This window comes from Hyla sarda, chromosome 5, assembly GCF_029499605.1.
Source record: "Hyla sarda isolate aHylSar1 chromosome 5, aHylSar1.hap1, whole genome shotgun sequence".
Taxonomy (NCBI): domain Eukaryota; kingdom Metazoa; phylum Chordata; class Amphibia; order Anura; family Hylidae; genus Hyla; species Hyla sarda.
This window is the reverse complement of record NC_079193.1, coordinates 144,900,347-144,925,582: the sequence shown is the minus strand read 5'-3', so window position 1 is coordinate 144,925,582 and position 25,236 is coordinate 144,900,347. Positions and strand designations below refer to the sequence as shown.

Below are 25,236 nucleotides of genomic sequence, written 5' to 3'. Positions count from 1 at the left end.
CCAGTCCTGGAGGGCAGGCCCAATGCGGGAGCCCCTTGGCTGCCCCTGCACAGACTGGCTTCCCAGGTCTGGATGGCCTCCAAAAAACTTCACTCATACACTGACGTTATGTTAGACAGACAGCTTTGGTCGAACCCAACACTCTCACGTCTGACGGACTTACTTGATCCCCCTTTCTGGAAATCACATGGGATATACACTATAGGAGATATCCACAACGGGGACAGCTTTCGGGACTTTCAGTATTTCTTGGACAATTATGGACTTCCCAGACATTCGTTTTATAAGTATCTCCAGCTCAGACATGCGCTCACCGCACAATTCCCCACCTTGACAGTGCAATTCTCTAAATTCCCTATCATTGGGGTCTTTAAATCACAGGGACCACGGGGCCTTATCTCTGCTCTCTACACCAATCTTCTGAGTGCTAAGATAAAGGGTGACCCTATCCCAGTAGAAACGTGGTGGAAATATATTCTGCCGGACCTATCTGAGGAGGAGTGGAGGGAAGCCCTCTCCTCTCACCTCTATGATTCCACTGCTATCAATAATAAACGTATCCAGCTATATATGTTTCATCAGTCCTATATCACGCCAATTCGCCTGGTAAAGATGGGTAGGCTCACATCTACAAATTGTCACCGTTGTGTGACACCCGGGGCGGACTTCCTACATTGATGTGGTCATGTCCGTTAATTTGTGATTTTTGGACTCAATTGTTAGCCTTCCTAAATTCGCTATTGCAGCGCCCTGTCCCCCCCTGATATCAAGGTTTGCCTTTTGGGTATCCTTGATGAGGAGCAGTGGACTCCTTATGAGATCATATTTCTTAGGGAGACGTTATTTCTGGCCCGTAAGTCCATAGCCTTGCGATGGATGGACCCTAGATCACCCACCCTGGCTGGGTGGAAAGTGAACGTCGCTATCAATTATGAGTATTTGATCTATAAACATCGCAAGAATCCCTCTAAATTCCACAAGATCTGGTTGACCTGGTGTGCTTCCCTTCAGGCAAACTTTACCATCTCTAGATTCCTAGCTATGAGGGACCAGTTTGGGCCTTCCTCCTAGACTTATGTGACTCTTCTATTCTGTCCTCATTGTGTGCCTGATTATTACTAAATGGAAATTCCCCCTAAGCTGGAAATGTTGATTTTTCATTCTCCGCTTCTCTCCCCGTTTCTCCTCTTTTCCCCCCTCCCCCCCCTCCCCCTTTTTTTTTTTTATATATCTCTTCTTTTTTCCGGAAGTCGCACTCCTATGTGCGTCTGTCTCATCTGTTTTCCTTGTCTAGTCTCTAGTGATTTGTTTGTTCGTCTACAGTTCCCACTATATGTGGTTGGTTTCAGTGTAGTTCTTTTTCTGGTTTGTTATACATTCTATGTGCCGTTACTGGATTATGCACTTTATGATCTCACCTGACGTGCCGGTCAGGTCTTCGATACCAGTTGGGTTATTCTGCCTAGCCATTGTTCTTTCTACTGCACATACTTTGTAATAAAGTCAGTTTAAAAAATAAAAAATGTGACAAAAAAGCTGCATTTTTTACTTTAGTTTTTATGTTTACACCGTTTGTTGTACGGGATCATTAACATTATATTTTGATAGTCTGGACATTTATGCATGCAGTGATACCAAATATGTTTATTTAAAAAAATTACGCTTTTTGGGGGTAAAATGGGAAAAATGAACAATTTTTATTAGGGGAGGGGAAATTTCACTTTTTTTTGTTTTACTTTTCTTTATTTTTATTTTTTTACATTTTTCAACTTTTTTTTTTACTTTACACTTTTATGTCCCCATAGGGGGCTATCTATAGCAATCATTTGATTGCAGATACTGTTTAGTGCTATGCATAGGGCATAGCACTGATCAGTATTATCGGCTATCTTCTGCTCTGGTCTGCTCGATCTCAGACAAGAGCAGGAAATGCCGGGAGACGGACGGAGGCAGGTGAGGGGACCTCCGTCCGCCATTACAGATGATCCGGTCATCTATTTTAACATGCTCCTCTATTTTAACATCTATATTGATCACGGGCTAATGGCGGACATCTGCGCGAACGTGGGCTAGCAGCTGGAACCTGACGTGTATGACGCGAGCACCGCTCCGATGCTCGCGGTCATACACAAGACGTAAATGTATGTCCTGATGGGCTAAGTACTGCCACACCAGTATGTACATTTACGTTCGTGGTCGTTAAGGGGTAAACCCCTTAAAAAGCCTGAGGTAGGAGGAAATATCTGCCTGTCAGGGGTTAATTTACAAGAAGAGGATGCAGCTGCTTGTAAAGGGTTAATCTGTGTCTCTCTTGACCTACACACAGCTAGCCCACATTCACACCAAACTGAAAGCTATGACAAGTTATACATTTGTTCCTGCGTCTAGATTCTTCCTCCTGCTCCATGATACACAGGATTCCTATGTACATTGCTGCTAATATAATGACATAAGTGTGAAATAAGATAACAGTACAGATCTTGTTTACACTCTTTGGGGGAGATTTATCAAAACCTGTTCAGAGGAAAAGTTGCTGAGTTGCCTATAGCAACCAATCAGATCACTTCTTTCTTTTTTTGAAAAGGCCTCTGAAAAATAAAAGAAGCGATCTGGTTGCTATGGGCTACTCAGCAACTTTTCTTCTGGACAGGTTTTGATAAACCTCCCCCCATATGTACACACAGTAGCCCTTCATGCTGCAGCATTACATTTTTTCTTCTTCTCCTCTTTAGGTCAATATATTATTTTTAAAATAACATTATATTTTAAGAGTTTGGACATCAGATTGATGATGATAACATTTACTTTTTATGAGCATTCGAAAAGGACGTGGGAGTTTAGCTCGGTAGAGGTGGGCAAACTGCATTAAACCTCCTTAGAGACAGTGGCACAGTTCAAATGCAGGGCTTCTCCTACTCTTTATTGGCAAAACACAATATAAGGCCGTATTTACTATAGCACAAAAACAAAACCTGCTTGTCCGAGCATTAGCTGCACGTTAGTTTTACATGTGCCCTCACTTTACAGGTGACTTACTACCAGCCACCCGACAAAACTGACTTAACATGAGGCCAGCAGACCTGGCTGTAACATTTATTTTTCAAGAGCTTTTAGTAAAAGTTGCAAAAATACCAGGATGTCCAGAGAGAAAACATTTGCTTAGTGTTTACCTGCATTATATGAAAATTGGAGCAGACTTTACAGTTATGTTTGCTAACTTACCACTAGATGGCAGTATATTGCTGGAAAAAAAAACATTAACAACATGCCTTTTTATGCTGGTTATATCCCGAAGGAAATCGATGTTTCAGAATGTGGCCTTTTTATTTGTTGGCAAAGGGTTTCAGAATTAGTCAGGAATAAGGTGCTGGTAAAATATGGAGCCATAATCAGTAATAAAGTACAATAATTCTTCTCCCATAACATAGAGCTAATACTGACTGATGATGGATTTTTTTTTTAGAATGCATGTTTAAATCGGATTCCCTAAGATATAATATAGATGTTTTCATAAACACTTAAGTTTTCTACATTTTTATTTTCTTACTGTTTTGAGTTTGTGTATACAGGGTGATTAAAGGGAAACTGACAGCTTGTTTATTTGTACTAAACCCAATACTCTGGGTTATAGTGCAGGTAGACATGCTTAAAACAAGGGTTCACTTGCATAAATCTGTCCAGCGGGTTAAAAGTTATCCCTCCCAGTAGCTGCATTGCTACAGCACTTCTGTGCGCAATGGAGGCAGGGGAGTCGGCTGGCCAAACTTTGCTGCCTCCTCAATATATTGTGATCTGCCTGCCCTTAGTATGAATATGCAATATTCCTGACTCTCACGTCCTAGTGATGTGAGAGCCTGCTGGCCCATATTTATGTCAGGGCATGGGCATAGAGCTGTATTTTGAGGAGTCAGCGATGCTAGCCAGCTGGCTTCCCTGCCTCCATTGTTCACAGAAGTGCTGTAGCAATGCAGCTACTGGGAGGGATAACTTTTAATCTGATGGACTGATTTATGTATGTGAACTCCACTATGACCCAGTGTATTTGTTTAGTGTGGGAGAACAGGCTTCCAGTTTCCCTAAAATAGGATGGTGCAAAAGTAATGGCCTGTCATTAAAGTAACATTGGTGGTAAATGGCTAGTGACTGAAAAATCAAAGCAACACTGCCTTAGATGCCTAAAACAACCCATCACGGCTTTATTTTCAAGAACTAGACTTGAAATTTGCTTACAGTGTGACATAAGATGGTGACAAAGCAAAAAACATCTTTTTGCATGTTAAGGGTCTGTTATGACAGTACAGCCAAACTCTCAGAATATATTTAGCAAACATGCACCACATAGAAACCGCATTTTGCGTTAGGTGAAACAATGGTGTATCTTACAAAAAAAAGCCTGCGTTTGTAGCGTTTAGATAGTGTCTTTTCTTGCTAATACATTTGTGTTATATTATGAATTCCGAGCCTATAAATTTGCCCAATCCTTTTTGAATCACCCTTTTATTTAGTGGCAGGTACAATGACTGGCCTAGGACTTTTGATGACATTTTAGATGAGCAGAGAATATCATACATTTTTTGGCAAACTATAGAAATTAAAACAAAATACAATTAAAACAACCATAGCTGTGAAATCTGCAACTGAAAAATCCATTTAATACACTGGCACTAGACAAGTCATTCCATGACGTACATGTATGTTATAGAGCACTAAAGGCACAATGCTATATATACCGTGTATGTGGGATCAAAAGCTAGAATCCAACAGTGAAACCTTTTTCCAGTGAAATTTTATGCTTTCAAAATCTTATCTGTGCCATGGAAGCAGTAATCTTAATGTCAACGTTCTCTTACCGAGACACAAAAATACAGGAGTCTGCTCTTTTGAATCCCACAAAGTATGCGTAAACTTGTATAAAGTGGCGGGAATATAGTGATACATGTTAGTGCCCTTTTTGACAGGAGGCTGATTGTTTACCAGGAACATATAGTGGTTTTGTGGGAATTGCTCCCTAATATGGGATAGATATTATTTTTATAATACACACAAACTCCAAAAACAGGCTGGACAAAACTATTGGCACCCTTTCAAAATTGTGGATAAATTAAAATGTTTCAAGCAAGTTTCAAAGATATTCAAAGATCTCCTGTACGGGGCCTTGGCAGCCCGCGGGAAGGGGGCGTGTTGACCACCGCACAAAGTGGCGGCTGACACCCCCCCCTCAATACAACGCTATGGCAGAGCCGGAGCGCTGCCTTTGGCAATCTCCGGCTCTGCCATAACGATGTATTGAGGGGGCGTGTCGGCCACCGCTTCGTGTGGTGTCAACACGCGCTATCTGGTTAAAAGAGCCGGGGCCCGTTCAGAGAGATCTGAAACTTATCCCCTATCGTTAGCATAGGGATATGCTTTTCACCACTGGACTACCCCTTTAAATGAAATGAAATGCTATGGCAGGAGACCAAGGAGGACCCCACTGCTGAAACAGAGACATAAAAAAGGAAGACTACATTTTGCCAAAATGAACTTGAGTAAGCCAAAATCCTGGGAAAACATCTTGTGGACAGATGAGACCAAGATAGAGCTTTTTGGTAAAGCACATCATTCTGCTGTTTAGCAAAAATGGAATGAGGCCTACAAAGAAAAGAACACCGTAGCTACAGTTAAATATGGTGGAGGTTCAATGATGTTTTGTGGTTGTTTTGCTGTCTCTGGCACTGGGTGCCTTTTTGAAGGTGTGCAAAGCATCATGAAATCTGTGGATTACCAACGGTTTTTGTGTAGCACTGTACAGCCCAGTGTCAGAAAGCTGGGTTTGCTTCTGAGATCTTGGGTTTTCCTGCAGGACAATGACCCCAAACATAAGTCAAAAAGCACCCAGAAATGGATAGCAACAAAGCCCTGGAGAGTTCTGAAGTGGCCAGCAATGAGTCCAGATCGAAATCCCATTGAACACATGTGAAAAGATCTTAAAATTGCTGTTTGGAAAAGGCGCCCTTCCAATAAGAGAGACCTGGAGCAGTTTACAAAAGAAGAGTGGTCCAACATTCCGGCTGAGAGGTGTAAGAAGCTTATTGATGGTCATAGGAAGCCACTGATTTCAGTTATTTTTTCCCAAAAGGGTGTGCAACCAAATATTAAGTTAAGGGTGCCAATCATTTTGTCCAGCCCATTTTTGGAGTTTGGTGTTACATTATGTCAAATTTTTAATTTTTATTGAAATTTAATTTTTTTCCCCTCCCTTTTTTTGGTTTAGTTCCAATGCACACAAAGGGAATAAACATGTGTATAGCAAAACATGTGTTACTGCAATCCTTTCTGTGAGAAATACTTAATTTTCTTGAAAAATTTCACGGGTGGCAACATTTACGGCCATGATTGTAAATATTTTTATTCACATATAAAAATATAAATTAAGAGGTTTGGGAACATCCTGGTCTCAGACAGATCGGGGAGAAAGGCACTCTGCCCTCCTCATGAGTGCTCGGTATCTGAACACTTCTGACGTATCCTTTGAACATGTTGAATTTTTTATTTTTTTTTTATGTGTACTTTTTAATTATCTATCTACCTATGTACAGTATTCATTAGCTGTGTGGTGTGCCAAAAGCAAACGCCAGGTGCTGTTGTCTATTTGCAGCTGCATTCCCTTTCCTGCGCTTCACAGACCTGTATGCAGTAATTAGTTTCGGTACCGCAGCATGTGAACACAGCTTCAGTAGATGACCCTTCCCTGATGCATAAAAAAACCAAACACCACAAAACACGTGTTTTTGTTATTTTCTAAGGGATAGTATGGATCATGGCAGACTGAGAATTTCCTTCACTCTGGTATGGTTTCTGCGAATCACAATAGACTCGAAAGTCATGAGGTTATTTCTGTTGGAGGAGATAATTGCCATGATCTTGAGAGAATGGAGTGGGCGTGGTGTGACATCACGAGGGGGCGTGGTATGATGTCACCTCTCCATCCCGCAAACTCAGAGGTTTTCAAGACTGGAGCGGCAGCCTGGCACAGAATGCCGGGTATTGCTCTTACTCCCCTGGCATGTAGGAAAAATATCTATGTTAAAGGGGTACTATGGATAACTAAAACATATGTCTTATGGTGTTGATAGGGGATAAGTGTTTGATCGCTGGAGGGGGGCGATTGGGTCTGATCTGGAGTAAACCTTTTAACCCTCAGTGTACTGCCTTGATGACTCATATAAATAAGAAATTGGTAATAGATAAGAAAATGGTTACAAAAAAAAATATATATATATATATATTTCCTACCCAAACAATTAAATAAAATATGAAAGCAAAAAATAAGCAATGGAAAAATAAACTTTATGGCTCTTGGAATGCAAAACCTTGCCCCTAAAGCACAACTCAATGTTGGCTATGTGGATTCTATGGCAGGATATAGGGCAGTTCTTATAGAGGATAGGCACAGCATTCTATAACTCCTTAATGACCAATGCAGCTTACGTGTGTGTGCATTTATTATTATGATAGGATGTGCATCATTGTGAACTAAAATGTATTTTATATTTTACTGTTTTCTAGTGAGAGTTGGCTTGGCGGGTTTATAACAGTTTTGTGCTTCTTTTACAACCATGGGGAAGTAAGTATGTTACTTTTCAGGTGGTGTCACTCGGAGTTTAAATAAATACCCACTGCAGTTTTTGATGCAGATTTATTTTATACTGACTTTTAGTCAGTCACAAGTGGATCCTATTCCTTTTGAACCCACTTCTGGCTTTTGCTTGAAAAAACATATTCGGTTTTAAAAAGTTGCTGTGCGGGAAACCAGATCTTATAGTTTTAAGGAAATTTATGTAAGGTTAATGTTTGTTTGTTTTTTTTTGTTTTTTTTTTAATGAAGTTCAAAATCTTTTTTTAGTACTTTTTTATTTTAATTTTTTTAAACACCTGGCTAAAGGGAACTTTTAAGGCATGTAAAGACGTATTGGTAGGAGCTAGTGCAAAAATAATTGGAACTGTATATTTTTTTGTGGACCTTCAATAAATACTCCAGCTATAATTGACTTATTCCCAATCCAGTGATGCCCAAGAGGCATGCTTGGGTCTTTTTGGCACTCCCATAGAAATGAATAAAGCGCATGCCAGCAGTAGCACACAGTTTTCATTGAGTGCTAGCGGTTGCAAACACCCCCCCCCCCCCCCCGTAATCGTAATCAGCTACTCATCCCCCTATACCTAGTTAACCCCTTAAGGACTCAGGGTTTTTCCGTTTTTGCACTTTCGTTTTTTCCTCCTTACCTTTTAAAAATCATAACCCTTTCAATTTTCCACCTAAAAATCCATATTATGGCTTATTTTTTGCATCACCAATTCTACTTTCCAGTGACATTAGTCATTTTACCCAAAAATGCACGGCGAAACGGAAAAAAAAAATCATTATGCGACAAAATCGAAAAAAAAACGCCATTTTGTAACTTTTGGGGGCTTCCGTTTCTACGCAGTGCATATTTCGGTAAAAATTACACCTTATCATTATTCTGTAGGTCCATATGGTTAAAATGATACCCTACTTATATAGATTTGATTTTGTCGCACTTCTGGAAAAAATCATAACTACATGCAGGAAAATTTATACGTTTAAAAATGTCATCTTCTGACCCCTATAACTTTATTTTTCCACGTACGGGGCGGTATGATGACTCATTTTTTGCGCCGTGATCTGAAGTTTTTATTGGTATGATTTTTGTTTTGATCTGACTTTTTGATCACTTTTTATTCATTTTTTAATGTTATAAAAAGTTACCAAAATACGCTTTTTTGGACTTTGGAATTTTTTTGCGCGTACGCCATTGACCGTACGGCTTAATTAATGATATATTTTTATAGTTCGGACATTTACGCACACGGCGATACCACATATGTTTATTTTTTTTTTTTTTACACTGTTTTATTTTTTTTATGGGAAAAGGGGGGTGATTCAAACTTTTATTAGGGAAGGGGTTAAATGACCTTTATTAACACTTTTTTTTTACATTTTTTTTGCAGTGTTATAGGTCCCATAGGGACCTATAACACTGCACACACTGATCTCTCATCCTGATCACAGGCGTGTATTAACACGCCTGTGATCAGCATGATCGGCGCTTGACTGCTCCTGCCTGGATCTCAGACACGGAGCAGTCATTCGTCGATCGGACACCGAGGAGGCAGGTAAGAGCCCTCCCGGTGTCCGATCAGCTGTTCGGGACGCCGCGATTTCACCGCGGCGGTCCCGAACAGCCCGACTGAGCAGCCGGGATACTTTCAGTTTCACTTTAGAAGCGGCGGTCAGCTTTGACCGCCGCTTCTAAAGGGTTAATACCGCACATCGCCAGGATCGGCGATGTGTGGTATTAGCCGCGGGTCCCGGCCGTTGATTAGCGCCGGGACCCACGCGATATGATGCGGGATCGCGGCGCGATCCCGCTTCATATCGCGGGAGACGGCGCAGGACGTAAATATACGTCCTGCGTCGTTAAGGGGTTAAAAGGGTACTCTCGTGGAAAAATTTTTTTTTTTTTTTAAATCAACTGGTGCCAGAAAGTTAAACGGATTTGTAAATTACTTCTATTAAAAAATCTTAATCCTTCCAGTTCTTTTTAGGGGCTATATACTACAGAAGAAACACTTTTTTGGGGGAGGATTTCTCTGTTGTCATTACCACAGTGTTCTCTGCTGACCTCTCTGTCCATTTTTGGAACTGTTTAGTGGTATAGGAGAGTAATGATGTATGTGGGTATCTTGTGTAACTAATTTTTATAGTATTTTTATAGTATACAGATATACTAAAACATAGCTTTTATTAAAGGATACAATATAATGAACATAAACAATTGTGATGACAGGTATACAGTGACGGCCTCAGTAGAGCCCACTGTATATGCCTAGGCTGACCCTGCTGGTCAACAGACCCCCCTACCTATTAAGGCAGCGAGGCCTTCCTATAGAGAACCAGCCTGCATCCGGATTCTCCTATCTCACCCTAAGGCTTAGGGATACGATGGAGGTAGGTATGAGGAAGCATATATGGCAGATATCTATAGACCTCCAGATTTTACCACTTGAGTCAGGTGTATACCATACAATTAGTATACAAATAACAACCAATAGAGATATATATATATATATATATATATAAATCATAAACATCTAATTGATGGGAGTTGTAGTTTTGAAACCTCCGGAGGTCCGCAGGTTAAAGACCACTGCGGCCTTCGACATCATCCAGCCCCCTCTCACCCCCTTTAGTTCTGTACAGTACTCGCCTCCGCTCAGCGCTGGTCCGGTGCTGCAGGACTGTCCGGAGAGGAGGTCGTCTGGTGGGATAGTGGTTCCGGGCTGCTATCTTCACCGAGGAGGCCTCTTCTAAGCGCTTCGGGCCCGGCCCCAGAATAGTCACGTTGCCTTGACAACGACGCAGAGGTACGTTCATTGCCAACGTACTTCTGCGTCATCGTCAAGACAACGCCTCTATTCTGGGCCCGAAGCGCGGAGAAGAGGCGCCCCCAGTGAAGATAGCAGCCCGGAACCACTATCCCACCGGACGACCTACTCACCGGACAGTCCTGCAGCACCGGACCAGCGCCGAGCGGAGGCGAGTACTGTACAGAACTAAAGGGGGTGAGAGGGGGCTGGATGATGTCGAAGGCCGCAGTGGTCTTCACCTGCGGACCTCCAGAGGTTTCAAAACTACAACTCCCAGCAAGCCCGGACAGCCGATGGCTGCCCGGGCTTGCTGGGAGTTGTAGTTTTGAAACCTCTGGAGGTCCGCAGGTTGAAGACCACTGAGGGCGGATGATGACAAGAGGATGATGAAGGGGGGGGTGTGGGATGATGAAGGGGCGTGGCGATGATGACAAGGGGATGATGAAGGGGGGTGGGGATGATGACAAGGGGATGATGAAGGGGGGGGTGTGGGATGATGATGAGGGTCTGGATGATGACAGGCGGTGATGATGATGATGATGAGGATGTTAATGACGGGTCTGGATGATGACGGGGGGGATGATTTCCCACCCTAGGCTTATACTCGAGTCAATAACTTTTCCTGGGATTTTGGGTTGAAATTAGGGGTCTCGGCTTATACTCGGGTCGGCTTATACTCGAGTATATACGGGGTGTATGTGTGTATATATATATATATATCTATCTCTATTGGTTGTTATTTGTATAGTAATTGTATGGTATACACCTGACTCAAGTGGTAAAATCTGGAGGTCTATAGATATCTGCCATATACGCTTCCTCATACCTACCTCCATCGTATCCCTAAGCCTTAGGGTGAGATAGGATGATCCGTATGCAGGCTGGCTCTCTATATATAGGAAGGCCTCCCTGCATTAATAGGTAGGGGGTCTGTTAACCAGCAGGGTCAGCCTAGGCATATACAGTGGGCTCTACTGAGGCCATCACTGTATACCTGTCATCACAATTGTTTGTTCATTTTATTGTATCCTTTAATAAAAGCTATGTTTTAGTATATCTGTGTACTTCCTATTATACATTTTTGGAACTGTCCAGAGCAGGAGAAAATCCCCATAGCAAACATATGCTGCTCTGGACAGTTCCTAAAATGGACAGCAGAGAGCACTGTGGTCGTGATATCAGAGAAATCCCCCAAAAAAAAAGCATTTCCTCTGTAGTATACAGCCCATAAAATGTATTGGAAGGATTAAGATTTTTTAAAAGAAGTAATTTGCAAAACTATGCAAGAATGAGAAATAACGCTGCACTCACCCACTTGAAACGTTAAAAGTCCTTCTTTATTATACGGGTATGGAACACTCGGTGAAAGGCATCCACATGCGGGGAGCGAGAGACGCCGCTCTCGATGCAGGAAGCGTACCACTAGACAACTAGTTTCGCATCTGCCTATGACGCAAAACTAGTCGTCAAGTGGTACACCCCCTGCATCGAGAGCGGCGTCTCTCGCTCCCCGCATGTGGATGCCTTTCACCGAGTGTTCCATACCCGCATAATAAAGAAGGACTTTTAACGTTTGAAGTGGGTGAGTGCAGCGTTATTTCTCATTCTTGCATAGTTTTGCAATGTCCATTGTCGTGTGACTTCTTAGATACGCTAGCACCTCCACCTTCAAAATAGGACCAGCACACTTTGCCTCATTTTTTGCCACCCAGGATTCAAAAGTGGACTGTCATTGATATCGTGCAGTGCCTAGTTGAATATCCTTACACATTGTTGCCATAATTTACAAATTTGTTTAACTTTCTGGTACCAGTTGATTTAAAAAAGTCGCCGGAGTACCCCTTTAAGTCGCCGGAGATCTCATTTAACTTTGTCTACATTGGTGGCTACCCCTATTATACTTTTACTTACAGTTTTCAAAAAATCTCCCCCAAGATCTGTATATATCTATTGTTGTTGACTCCTTTTTCTCTCTGGAGAATTACATGGACGCAACTGCTCAGTTTCAAGCATAAAATCAGATTCACACAAGAATAATATAGGCATGGTTTTTGAGCCTTCAAATCTTGGACCATCCCCAGGTCTAATGACCTTCATTGTCAGTATCATAGATCACGAAGATCCCATTAGGCCAGGACATGAGGCCATAATATGGGTGCCTATATTATGCTTGTGTAATTCCAGCCTAAGTGTGCAAGGTGCTTAACCTAAAACAGACTTGTCCTGGGCTGAAAGCAAATGGCTTTTACTGTTGTGCTTTACCCCAAGTAATTGTTTCTACCTTCCCAGAAGTGACCAAAATGCTTACAAAAAAAAAAAAAATCACTGTTATTAGGCTTTTTTCCCTTTCTTTTTTGCTTCATGCTTTTTTGCGCAGTTTCTGTAGTGTTTTTCCAAAACAATGAGGGAGATAATCAATACAATTGTGCAGTTAGCACCAAATAATTTACCTTCATAACCTGCAGCATATTTTAAAGTTTTTTAGAGTCTTTGGCTTTTTTCTTCTTAAAGGGGTACTCTGCTGGAAAACATTTTTATTTTTATTTTTTTTAGATCAACTGATTCCAGAAAGTTCTGTCTGACTACAGTGCTCTCTGCTGACACCTCTGTCCATGTCAGGAACTGTCCAGAGCAGGATAGGTTTGCTATGGGGATTTGCTTCTACTCTGGACAGTTTTTTAAAATGGACAGAGGTATCAGCAGAGAGCACTGTGGTCAGGCGGAAAGGAAATTAAGAAATAATTCAGCAGCTGATAAGTACTGGAAGGATTAAGATTTTTAAATAGAAGTAATTTACTAATCTGTTTCACTTTCTGGCAACAGTTGATTAAAAAAATATATATTTTCCTGCGGAGTACCCCTTTAACTCCTTAAGGACTCAGACCTTTTTTGCAAATCTGACCACTGTCACTTTAAACATTTATAACTCTTGGATGCTTTTACTTTTCATTCTGATTCTGAGATAGTTTTTTTTTTCCTGACATATTCTACTTTATGTTAGTGGTAAATGTTTGTCGATACTTGCATAATTTCTTGGTGAAACATTCAAAAATTTGATAAAAATTTTTCACTTTTAACTTTGAAATTCTCTGCTTATAAGGAAAATGGATATCCCAAATAAATTATATATTGATTCACATGTACAATATGTCTACTTTATGTTGGCATCATAAAGTTGACATGTTTTTACTTTTAGAAGACATCAGAGGGCTTCAAAGTTCAGCAACAATTTTCCAATTTTTCACAAAAGTTTCAAAATCTGAGTTTTTCAGGGACCAGTTCAGTTTTGAAGTGGATTTGAAGGGCCTTCATATTAGAAATACCCCATAAATTACCCCATTATAGAAACAGCACCCCTCAAAGTATTCAGCATGACATTCAATAAGTGTGTTAACCATATATGTGTTTCACAGGAATAGCTGCAAAGTGAAGAAGAAAATTCTAAATCTTCTAGCATGTTCTTGTAGACCAAGTTTTTGAATTTTTACAAGGGGTAAAAGAAGAGAAATCTTCCTAAAATTTGTTACCCAATTTCTCTCGAGTAACAAAATACCTTATGTGTATGTGAAGTGTTCTGTGGGTGACCTAGAAGTCTCAGAAGGGAAAGAGCAACAATGGGATTTTGGAGAGGGAGTTTTTCTGAAATGGTTTTTGGGGGGCATGTCACATTTAGGAAGCCTCTATGGTGCCAGAACAGCAAAAAAAAAAAAAAAAAAAAAAACACATGGCATACTATTTTGGAAACTACACCCCTCAAGGAATGTAACGGGTTCAGTGAGCATGAACACTCCACTGGTGTTTGATGACATGAAAGTTGGATGTGTAAATGAATTCTTTTTTTTTTTTTTTTTTTAACTAAAATGCATTTTTTTTCCCCCAACTTTTACATTTTTGCAAGGTGTAATAGGAGAAAATGTTTCCCAAAATTTGTAACCCCATCTCTTCGGAGTATGGAAATACCCCATGTGTGAATGTCAAGTGCTCTGCTGGTGCACTACAATGCTTAGAATAGAAGGAGTCTCATTTGGCTTTTGGCAAGAGAATTTCATTGGAATAGAAGTCGGGGGCCTTGTGGGTTTGCAAAGCCCCCCGTGGTGTCAGAATAGTGGACTACCCCTCATGTGACCCCATTTTGGAAACTACACCCTTCACATAATTTAATAAGGGGTGCAGTGAGCATTTACACCCCACTGGTGTTTGACAGATCTTTGGAACAGTGGGCTGTGCAAATAAAAAATATTTTTCATTTTTACAGACCACTGTTCCAAAAATCTGTCAGACACATGTGGGGTGTAAATGCTCACTGTACCCCTTATTACATTACGTAGGGGGTGTAGTTTCCAAAATGGGGTCACATTTGGGGGAGGAGTGCCATTGTTCTGGCACTATGGGGGCTTTGTAAACACTCATGGCCTTCAATTCCGGACACATTTTCTCTCCAAAAGCCCAATGGTGCTCCTTCTCTTCTGAGCATTGTAATTCGCCCGCAGAGCATTTTACATCCACATATGGGGTATGTTCTTACTCAGAAGAAATGGGGTTACAAATTTTGGGCGGCTTTTTTTCTCCCCTATTTTCCCTTGTGAAAATGAAAAATTTAGGGTAACACCAGCATTTTAGTGATTACATTTTTTTATTTTTTTTATTTTCCCATCCAACTTTAACAAAAATTTGTCAAACACCTGTGGGGTGTTCAGACTCACTATACCCCTTGTTACGTTCCGTGAGGGGTGTAGTTTTCAAAATGGGGTCACACGTGGGTATTTATTTTTTTGCGTGTCAGATCTGCTGTAAAGTCAGCCACCCCTGGGCAAATCACCAATTTAGGCCTCAAATGTACATAGTGCGCTCTCACTCCTGAGCCTTGTTGTGCGTCCGCAGAGCATTTTACCTCCACATATGGGGTATTTCTATACTCAGGAGAAATTGCGTTTCTTTTTACCTCTTGTGAAAATAAGCATGTTAGTGTCAAAATTATTTATTTATTTTTTTTACACAGGCTGGTGTAGACCCCAACTTTTCCTTTTCATAAGGGGTAAAAGAAGAAAAAGCCCCCAAAATTTGTAACACGGTTGCTCCCGAGTACGGAAATACCCCATATGTGGCCCTAAAATGTTGCCTTGATATACGAAAGGGCTCCGAAGTGAGAGAGTGCATGCGCATTTGAAGACTAAATTAATTAGGGATTTCATAGGGGTGGACATAGAGGTATTCTCTGCCAGTGATTCCCAAACAGGGTGCCTCCAGCTGTTGCTAAACTCCCAGCATGCCTGGACAGTCAGTGGCTGCCCGTAAATGCTGGGAGTTGTTGTTTTGCAACAGCTGGAGGCTCCATTTTGGAAACAATGCCGTACCATAGGTTTTTTCATTTTTATTGGGGTGACAGTGTAAGGGGTGTATATGTGGTGGTAGTGTAGTGTTTTTTAGGGTGCATTCACACGGACAGGTTTACGGTGAGTTTCCCACTAGTAGTTTGCGCTGCGGCGGAAAATTTGCCACAGCTCAAACTTGAAGCAGGAGACTCGCTGTAAACCCGCCTGTGTGAATGTACCCTGTACATTCACTTGGAGGGGGCACGCAAACCTCCAGCTGTTGCAAAACTACAACTCCCAGCATGTACTGCAACTACAACTCCCAGCATGTAGTGATCGCCGAAGGGCATGCTGGGAGATGTAGTTATACAACAGCTGGAGATGCACAACTACAACTCCCAGCATGGCGAGACTTTTGCTGTTCGTGCATGCTGAGAGTTGTAGTTTTGAAAGATTTGGAGCGCCACGGTTTAGAAACCACCGCACAGTGATCTCCAAACTGTAACCCTCCAGCTTTTGCAAAACAGCAAATCCCAGCATGCTCAAACAGCTGTCTGGGCATGCTGGGCTGAGTTGTAGTTTTGCAACATCTGGAGGGCTACAGTTTAGAGTCCACTGTATAGTGGTCTCCAAACTGTAGCCCTATAGATGTTACTAGGCAACAACTCACCGGCTTCCGTAGTCAGCAGGATCGCCACACCAGGGAGTGAATCGCCGCCGGTCACACCACAGTTCCCCCGTTCTGCCCTGACTACCATGGGTGGGCAGAATGGGGGAAACCAACTTTAACCTCCCTGCCCCCGATCTGCTATTGGCTGGTCTGAATTGACCGGTGATTTGCAGTGATCGCCGACATTGGGGGGGGGGGGGGTCTCCGGACCCCCCCACGGCAATGTGCCTGGATGCCTGCTGAATGATTTCAGCAGGCATCCCGGTCCGTTTTCCACCTTAAGGACTCTGGAACGGGGGTGTACGGGTATGCCCTGCATCCTTAAATGGTTAAGAGGGCAAAGCTTACCAAACAGTGGTGTGGTTTCAGAAAAAATGAGACCTAGTTTAAATGCCTCACTTTTTGGCACATACAAATATGGCACAGTGCAAATATAGGCTATACAGATGTGATTTATGGATTTCTCTTGAAGAATGTGAAAAAAATGCACACATTACCACACACCTCTTTTTAATAAAGCATATGAACATAAAGACACCCTCCCCAGCACCTATTGATTTACAACTGTAAATATTATGCCCAAAGAAGAGCCATAGTGTGCAAAACTATAATTGAACAAAGCAGTCCTATCTGTCCACAAGAGAAAAAAATGGGGAATGCTGAAATCAAAAAAAGAAAAACGTTACAGGTTTTAAATCGCCATGTGTGCAAAATTAAGTGTTTTTTTTTTTTTTAGGGTGCAGAGATGAAGATTGCCTCTAAAGTCTATGTATGCCAGATTTAAATAGTTACATTTTTTTTTTCCAGAGTACAAGAGTAATGTGGACACCACCATTACGAGAGAGCTTCTCCTACCCATTTCTTGTATTTCAGATGTTCCTCTTGACATACATTTTAAGGTAGTATAACTGGTAAAACAGATTTATATGAATCTAAATATTTGTAAAACGTGTGTCTTTTAAAGCGGATTTGTGTCTTCTCCTCACCTATGTGTTCCAGCAAATACTTGCATTCCCTTATAAGATAACAATTCTAGAGCACATACATATGATTGGATAGTTTCCAGAGTGTACAGACACATCCCTAACTAGTAACACCCACTTGCCAATGTAGTCATATATTTCTAGTAAGACTAAAAGGATCAGCACAACACAAAACTATAAGAAAAGATGTTCTAGAATTTTCTAGAGTATTTTCAGTTTCCAGTGGATGATGATGTCCTATTAAAGGGGTTTTTGGTTGAAGGGGGTTTACCTGCAAGGCTTAGATGTGGCATCCTGGCCACCTCCAGGGTGGAGGTGGCCAGGATGCCACATCTAAGCCTTGCAGGTAAACCCCCTTCAACCAAAAACCCCTTTAATAGGACATCATCATCCACTTAATCCCTAATAGGACACCATCTCCTCAATGTAAGCCAGCTGATTGTACTGAATGTTGTTCTTTAAGTTCAGCTTATATTTAAAAAGTAGAGCACGGTATTTCATACAAAAAAATGCATGTTTGCAAACATAGCACCCAAATATTAGCTTACTTTGTCTAGATTTCACCTTGCTTGTAGCTAATGTTGCTGTACATTGTCACATTAGTAATTGCTGGCGATTGCTATGCAAAGTAAGCAGAATTATTGTCAGAAAAGTAAAAATATGCCTATTTTGCACTACTTTTAGCATTACTGTACAAAAACTAATTTTAATCTTAAAATCTATTTTCACACTTGACAGAATCTAGGGCATGAGTCAAGTAAAAGAGTTTTCCAATATGTTTATAAGTTGATATAAATGATTTGATGCAGCCTGTGTTTACCCTGTTCTGTTAGTTTAGCTCATTCTTACTTTATTATGTGGGAAACACAGACACAGTGGCATATGCAGCAGATAACGTGGTTCAAAATGTTTCATAGGAATATAGCCATAAGGCAACATTGTTCTTTTGATCAGTTCCATGCTAGTAATGGAAATTTTTGCACCAAGTCTATTCTAAACAAATATATCTATGATGTAGGTCCACTAATATATGTCAATTGGGTCCCTGTAGCGGAATGTGACCCTCCGCACAGGGACACGGTTTTCTACTTTACAGCCCGCTCTCATTCCATCCCCGCTACCCTCTCTCGGGGACGGGAACACAGTTTCTTTGCACATCTCCCAACCTTTCTCCCACCCACCCTCACTGCATGTCCACCATCTGTCTGCTAGCTATTGCAAGACTACAACCCCCAGCATGTTCTCACTGTAAGGAAATTGTAGTCTTGCAACAGGTAGTGAACGGATGGTAGATGCACGGGCGGGCAGGTGGGAGAAGGCTGTGGAGCGCTCCGCAGTCTGTATAAGCGATTGGGAGGAACGGTTTCAGCCATGATAAAGTGAGAGGGAGCGGGCTGTAAAGCAGAAAACACTGTCCTTGTGCCGAGGGAGTTTTCTTCATTACAACAGGACGGCTTCATGTTTTCATTACTCCATGAATTTGATGATTAACACAGTACACTACTATAGATGGCATGTGGAGGTTACTGATGCACTGGGTTTGCAAGGTTCTGTGTGAGCAGAAATGCAAGGAACAGCAGCAGAAATGAAGGGGTTATGCTAATTACAGCTGCTGCTCCAGATAAAAAGCAAAAGGGAAGATAACATTGCCACACTGTGGACAAACAGCAGTAGGCACACTGGCATTTACACAATGGACACCTGCCCTGAACTTTATGGGTGGTGACAGATGAAAGGTAAGCCTCTTATTTACCTTTTTAGGAAGAGTATGGATCATCTTAAAGGGGTACTCCAGAGGGAAAAAAAAATCAAGTCAACTAGTGCAATAAATTTGTTATACAGATTTGTGAATTCTATTAAAAAAACAAACACACACACACAAAAAAAAAAAAACTCCAGTCCAGTACTTCCAGAACGTATTATTTGCTATATTCCCTGGAGTACGTCATGTAATTTATTCAGTTAGACACTGTGCTTCCTGCTGCAATCTGTGTCAGGAGCATGAGAGGTTTGGGAATTTGCTCCTCCATTGGACAGTTCCTGACACGGACAGACGTGGCAGTACAGTGTCTGACTGGAAAGAATGCATGATTTCCTCCAGGGCACAGAGCAGCTGATAAGTACTGAAAGGCTTGAGTTTATTTAAATAGAAGTAAGCTACAAATCTAACTTTCTGGTACCAGTTGCTTTCAAAAGTATTTACCCTCTCTGGAATGGAAATTTGAGCAGGATGACTGGCTTAGCTTTCAGGTACACAGCCCATGCTTTCTCAGACTCTCCTGCACAGAGCACATGCCAAGCTCTGCCCCCACTTCCTTTATTTTGTCTTGCTGTGCCTGCTACTAGAGATGGATTTCCCCTAACAGGCAATGGACAACAGATTGTAGGGTAGGAGGACACCTAGTGGTTTTTTATGGGGTAAAGATAAACTTTTGGTATATGTAGTGATTTACAAATTTGATAGGAATCACATAGGGTATCACTAGGGGGAAGTAATTTGAACGGACAGTGACCATTCAAGTTCACTCAGCAATGTGTTATCATTCAGGACATTGGTCTAGCAGCAGTAGGGCCTCAGATGAATGATCAAGTGGATACATCTACATATAAGTAGAAGATAAGGTTTGCATCTATTTTAGACTTGCCATGCATGTCATGTTCTTACTGAACATTCCTCAGGCACAGTCTGCCTTTTAATATTTATAAAGTACAAATCTCTTTTTTTTTTTTTTTTCACAAAACTTTGTAGAAATACTTTTTAGCTAATTAATAAGCCTATTACCGTATAAACATGTTTTATTCACGGTAATGCTGGCACTTATCAGTTCACTATTTATTTTATCCATTAGGTTGTGTTGTTGTAGTGTGTGTGTGTGTGTGTGTGTGTGTGTATACATATATATATTAGGGCTGCACGATATATCGCAAAAGCAATCGAATCGCGATTTTTGCTTTTTGCGATACGGCCCCCCGAGAAAACATGCGATTATTTGCTCAGGCTGGCTCCCGTGGCTGGGGCCGGCCAGAGCAGGTAAAAACTAATTTAAATACTAAAAGTCAGTGTTTGCCAACCAGGGCGCCTCCAGTTGTTGCAAAACTACAACTCTTAGCATGCTCGGACCAGCAAAGGCTTTCCGGGCATGCTGGGAGTAGTAGTTTCACAACAGCTGGAGGCACCCTGCTAGAAAAACACTGAGCTAAGGGCGCAGGGAGAAAAATAAAAAAAAACTTCTGCCTACCTAGTCCCGGTCCCTGCAGGTTCGTCTCTGTGCACTCCGAGTTGTCCTCTCTTAGTACAGTAGGACCTTTCCCTTTTCAGCCAATCACTGGCCGCAGTGGTGTCACGTGTCAAGCCAGTGATTGGCTGATGGGGAGAGGTCTTGTACTGCAGCAATACACTAGGTTTCCCGGGTCCCGCAGAAGATTTGAAATCCGCCCGGGAAACTCGGTGTATTTTGCTGCAGTACAAGAATGTGACGGGGGGGGGGGGGGGGGGGGATTGTGACAAGGTGGGGGGGGAATGCGACAAGGGGAGGGTGGGAGAGAATGTGACAATGGGGGGGGGGGATGTGACAAGGGGGAGGAGAGTGTGAAGGGGGTGTGACAAGGGGGAGGAGAATGTGACAAGGGGAGATGTGAAATAGGCGGTGGGCATAAAATGGGTGGATAGATGTGAAATGGATGCGATTGGACATAAAATGGTGGGGATTTCACAATTTTTTTTATTATATCGCATCTCATATCCCAATCGCAATATTTAGGCCCAAAATCACAATCGCACATTTTCCCCATGTCGTGCAGCCCTAATATATATATATATATATATATATATATATATATATATATATATATATATATGAAGGCCATTAGCACTCTGCGGGCTTTTTGGGTAAGAAGTATGCAAAGTAACTCATCACACCACCTTTTCAACTCACCGTTCAAGTGTCATCTCTCTTACTCTATTGAGATTTATATTTGTGTGTGTGTGTATGTATATATGTATATATATATATATAATACATATATATATATATATATATATATATATTATTATTGTTTTTTTTGTGACTTTGTAAACAATGAGATTATTGCTCACTGTAAGGGGTTCTCATGAATCATTTACATACAATAATTCCTGAAATCCTCTTAATAGCTATTTTTTTTTTTTTTAAATTAACTGCCTTGTTTTTGTATCTAGCATACAAATACCCTTGTAAGGGTGGGTTCACACTACGTTTTCTCCCATACGGGAGCGCATACGGCAGGGGGGAGCTAAAACCTCGCGTTCCCATATGTCACCGTATGCGCTCCCGTATGTCATTCATTTCAATGAGCCGGCCGGAGTGAAACGTTCGGTCCGGTCGGCTCATTTTTGCACCGTATGCGCTTTTACAACCGGACCTAAAACCGTGGTTGACCACAGTTTTAGGTCCGGTTGTAAAAGCGCATACGGCACAAAAATGAGCCGACCGGACCGAACGTTTCACTCCGGCCGGCTCATTGAAATGAATGACATACGGGAGCGCATACGGTGACATACGGGAGCGCGAGGTTTTAGCTCCCCCCTGCCGTATGCGCTCCCGTATGGGAGAAAACGTAGTGTGAACCCAGCCTAATATAGGAATATACACCAATAATGCCCAGTTATTGTACATAAATTCTTTTTCCAAATAGTTTTTTTAATGTTTTTATTTCTAGGGTGAAGGAAAATAACAGCATTTTCCTACCTTTTTATGCTGTGATATCAAACATGTATGGATTTTTATATTTTACATAAAAGTATATTTTTGGTACATGATTTAAATCACTTTAATGAAATGAGTTTAACTTAAAATCGCATAAACAAGTAATTTGTAGGTAATGGGTGTACAAAGACCTCAGTTCTGGAGGCCTTTCTTAAAGGAGTTTTCTAAGCTAAAACTTTTAACCCCCGCTGTGCCCGGGCTGTAAGACTATACATAATAAACTTTCACTTACCTGCCTATGATTCCCCGTTGTTCCGATATCGCTGTCCCGGTCTCTTCCGCTTCCTGCGGGTCGGGGACTTCACTCTGCGCTCAGCCTATCAGCGGGCGCAGCAATGTCCCGTCGCGGCCGCTGATAGGCTGAGCGCAGAGTTAAGTCACCGACCCGCAGGAAGAGGAAGCTGACAGGGACCGGAGCACGGGTGGCGATATCGGAACAAGGAGGGATCGTAGGCAGGTAAGTGAAAGTTTATTATGTATAGTTTTACAGCCCGGGCACAGCGGGGGATAAAATATTTCAGTTGGAGAACTCCTTTAAGTCTCAAGCTGCCATGGCAGCCCATTTGTTGGATGTCAATTGTATGTTATAGCTGACACCTGTTGCTGATGGCACAGTCTCCATTCCTCTGCTGCACACACGATGGGTTATTGGAATCGTTTTTTCAACAGTGCTGTATAAATGTTAGGATGCAATGAATACAAAATAGGGCAGATTTATTAAAAGTATCTAGAGGTAAAACTGTCTTTGTTGCCCCAATTGGCCAATGCGTGCTCAGCTTTCTTTTTACCTTTGAAGTTTAGGAAGTGGAATCTGAGCTTCAAATGTTTCCTCTGGGTAAAAAAAAGACCATTTTCCTTTTTTTTTTTCCCAGCAGCAAACTGGAATATATACAATGTACCAAATGTATTATATGATACCTTTTTGTGCCCCATTAGTAACTTTTACAGTATATAGAAGAGGGGAATGGTCTAGATAAATTGGCTTAAACTTGCACAAAACTAAAGTAAGCCAACCAAGAGGTGGCATAAGGAAAAGCACCTTTACTGCAGATTTTGAACTATAAATATACATGCAATTTTCACCCCTTTTTATTTCTCTTTAGATATAATAATTTTGCGTAATTCCAGCCATTTATATATTTGAGACTTTCTTTTTTTATTTTGTAAAGGACGAAGCAAAGCCTTCTACAGGGTAGATCAGGGGCCATTATTTTAATGCTAGTATTTCACTAATGCATTGAATGCATTAGTAACAATCTTTTCTGGATGATTTTATTACTTATGTAAACTACTGGTCATCATCTATGAAGAATATAAGGTGCATTTCTTTTATTTAGCAGTATATCTTGTAAGCACCCCGTGACCTAGTGAGTGACTATCATATTATGTTGTTTAATTGCAGATGAACAAGAGAAGTATATTTAATAGAACAGCAGTTCAGTGTTCATCAGTTTTGGCTTTTTAGGCTTTTTATGAATTTCTTGGAAATTGAATACATGTTAATAAAAATACATTGTCAGTAATCTTCTTTTGAATTTGTTTATTATGTTATTATATAATTATCACCAATTTTATGCTGTTTACGGTTTAGGCAGTATAAAACTGGTGACAGGTTCCCTTTTAAGGGTAGGGTCACACCCAATGGATCCACAGTCTATTTTCCGCTGCGGATCCACTGATGTTGGATCCTTCAGCGTGCCTCCAGCTGTGCCTGCTCGTAGCGGTAATCTGCCGCTATGAGCAGACACACAGCGAACTGCGAGTTGCCGCGTATGCGCATTCTACTCGCACACTTCGTGGATGCTCCCCCTGCTCCCTAAGCTAGGTCAAGAGTAGCCGCGATGTATGCGAGTACACTGCGCATGCGCTCGGCGACTCACAGAACACTGTCTGCTTGTAGCAGTGGATTGCTGCTATGAGCAGGCTCACTGGAGGCACACCATGGGGTCCATCATCGGCAGATCCGCAGCATAAAATATGCTTCGGATCCGTTCGGTGTAACTCTACCCTAAAGAGGTTATCCGGAGTCAGGTGGAGGTTGAAAAGTATGCTCAATGTGTCTTATATAACAAAACAAACCTCAACTTTCCTCCAGCGTTCCTGTGGTACCTCACGGGTCCTGATCCAGTCCCCCTTTCCCAGCAATAATTGTTCTGAGCGACAGCTTGACTGTTGGGCCGAACGTGTCATACTGGGCCTGACAGTCAATCTGCAGCTCAGAAAAACTATCGCTAGGGGAGTCTTGGGAGGTTCCACTGGAGCACTGGAGGAATATTTTGTCATATACCACACAATGGGCATATTATTTACCCCCCACAGCCACTGGATAACCCCTTCAATGTGAGTATGGGTTTTCTTTTTTTTTTGTTTGTTTCTATATTTCTTTTCTTTTTTTTTTTTACTTTAAAATACAGACTTCTTACCAATTTTTGTTTTACTTTTTAAGGACACCGACTCTTGGAAGAAGAAGCCAATTTTTACTTTGTGTTTCTAATGTCTTTTTTATGCTGCCATGGCAGTTTGCACAATTTGTTCTTCTAACACAGGTAAGCCTTTTAAAACAAGGTATCCAAAATGAATTGTATTATTTAACACTCTGAAACACCTTAGGGTGTGCGTATTACACTTAAAGGAAATCTATCATCAGTTTTACCTGCACTAACCCATCAGTACAGACAGGTAATGCAGGTGACACTCATGACAACGATACTTACCTGGTCCCATTCCATGCTCTGCTTCCTCCACAATTTCCTGCCGTATCTTCTGTTCCAGGGCCGACTTGGAGTATGGACGGAGTTTTGTGACGTCACCTCAACTTTTCTCTGCTGGGTTCCGCTGTTAGCAAACAGCAGCGGTGATGTCACAGAGCTCTGCCCAGGCTCAAAGTCTACCCGTAACAGAAGATATGGCAGGAGAACCAGAGTTCGGAATGGGAACTGGCAAGTACCGTATTTATCGGCGTATAACAGGCATTTTTTAGGCAAACATTTTTAGCCTAAAGTCTATCTGCGTGTTATACGCCGATAAGCCGCTTCAGTTCAATGATTTAAAGCGGGCGCTTTAAATCAATGAACTGCAGCAGCTTTTGCAGGTCC

At 41.6% G+C, this 25,236-nt stretch overlaps 1 protein-coding gene and 1 long non-coding RNA gene across 8 annotated transcripts in view; one reads left to right on the top strand and one right to left on the bottom strand.

Annotated features, from left to right (window-relative positions):
* The window catches only part of DPY19L1 (dpy-19 like C-mannosyltransferase 1), a 176,472-nt gene that overhangs the window by 69,210 nt on the left and 82,026 nt on the right, over window positions 1-25,236 (top strand). For all 7 annotated transcript variants that reach the window (XM_056520449.1, XM_056520447.1, XM_056520442.1 and 4 more), the window contains 3 exons: window positions 7,549-7,606; window positions 17,221-17,312; window positions 24,588-24,687. In XM_056520449.1, the coding sequence (XP_056376424.1) occupies window positions 7,549-7,606; window positions 17,221-17,312; window positions 24,588-24,687 (250 nt within the window). The remainder of the gene's footprint in view (window positions 1-7,548; window positions 7,607-17,220; window positions 17,313-24,587; window positions 24,688-25,236) is intronic.
* On the bottom strand, window positions 16,942-24,913 carry LOC130273500 (uncharacterized). Its single transcript, XR_008844010.1, has 4 exons — window positions 24,856-24,913; window positions 19,150-19,185; window positions 17,945-18,015; window positions 16,942-17,072 (listed from the first exon to the last, which is right to left on the bottom strand). It is a non-coding gene; the product is annotated as an uncharacterized LOC130273500 (long non-coding RNA).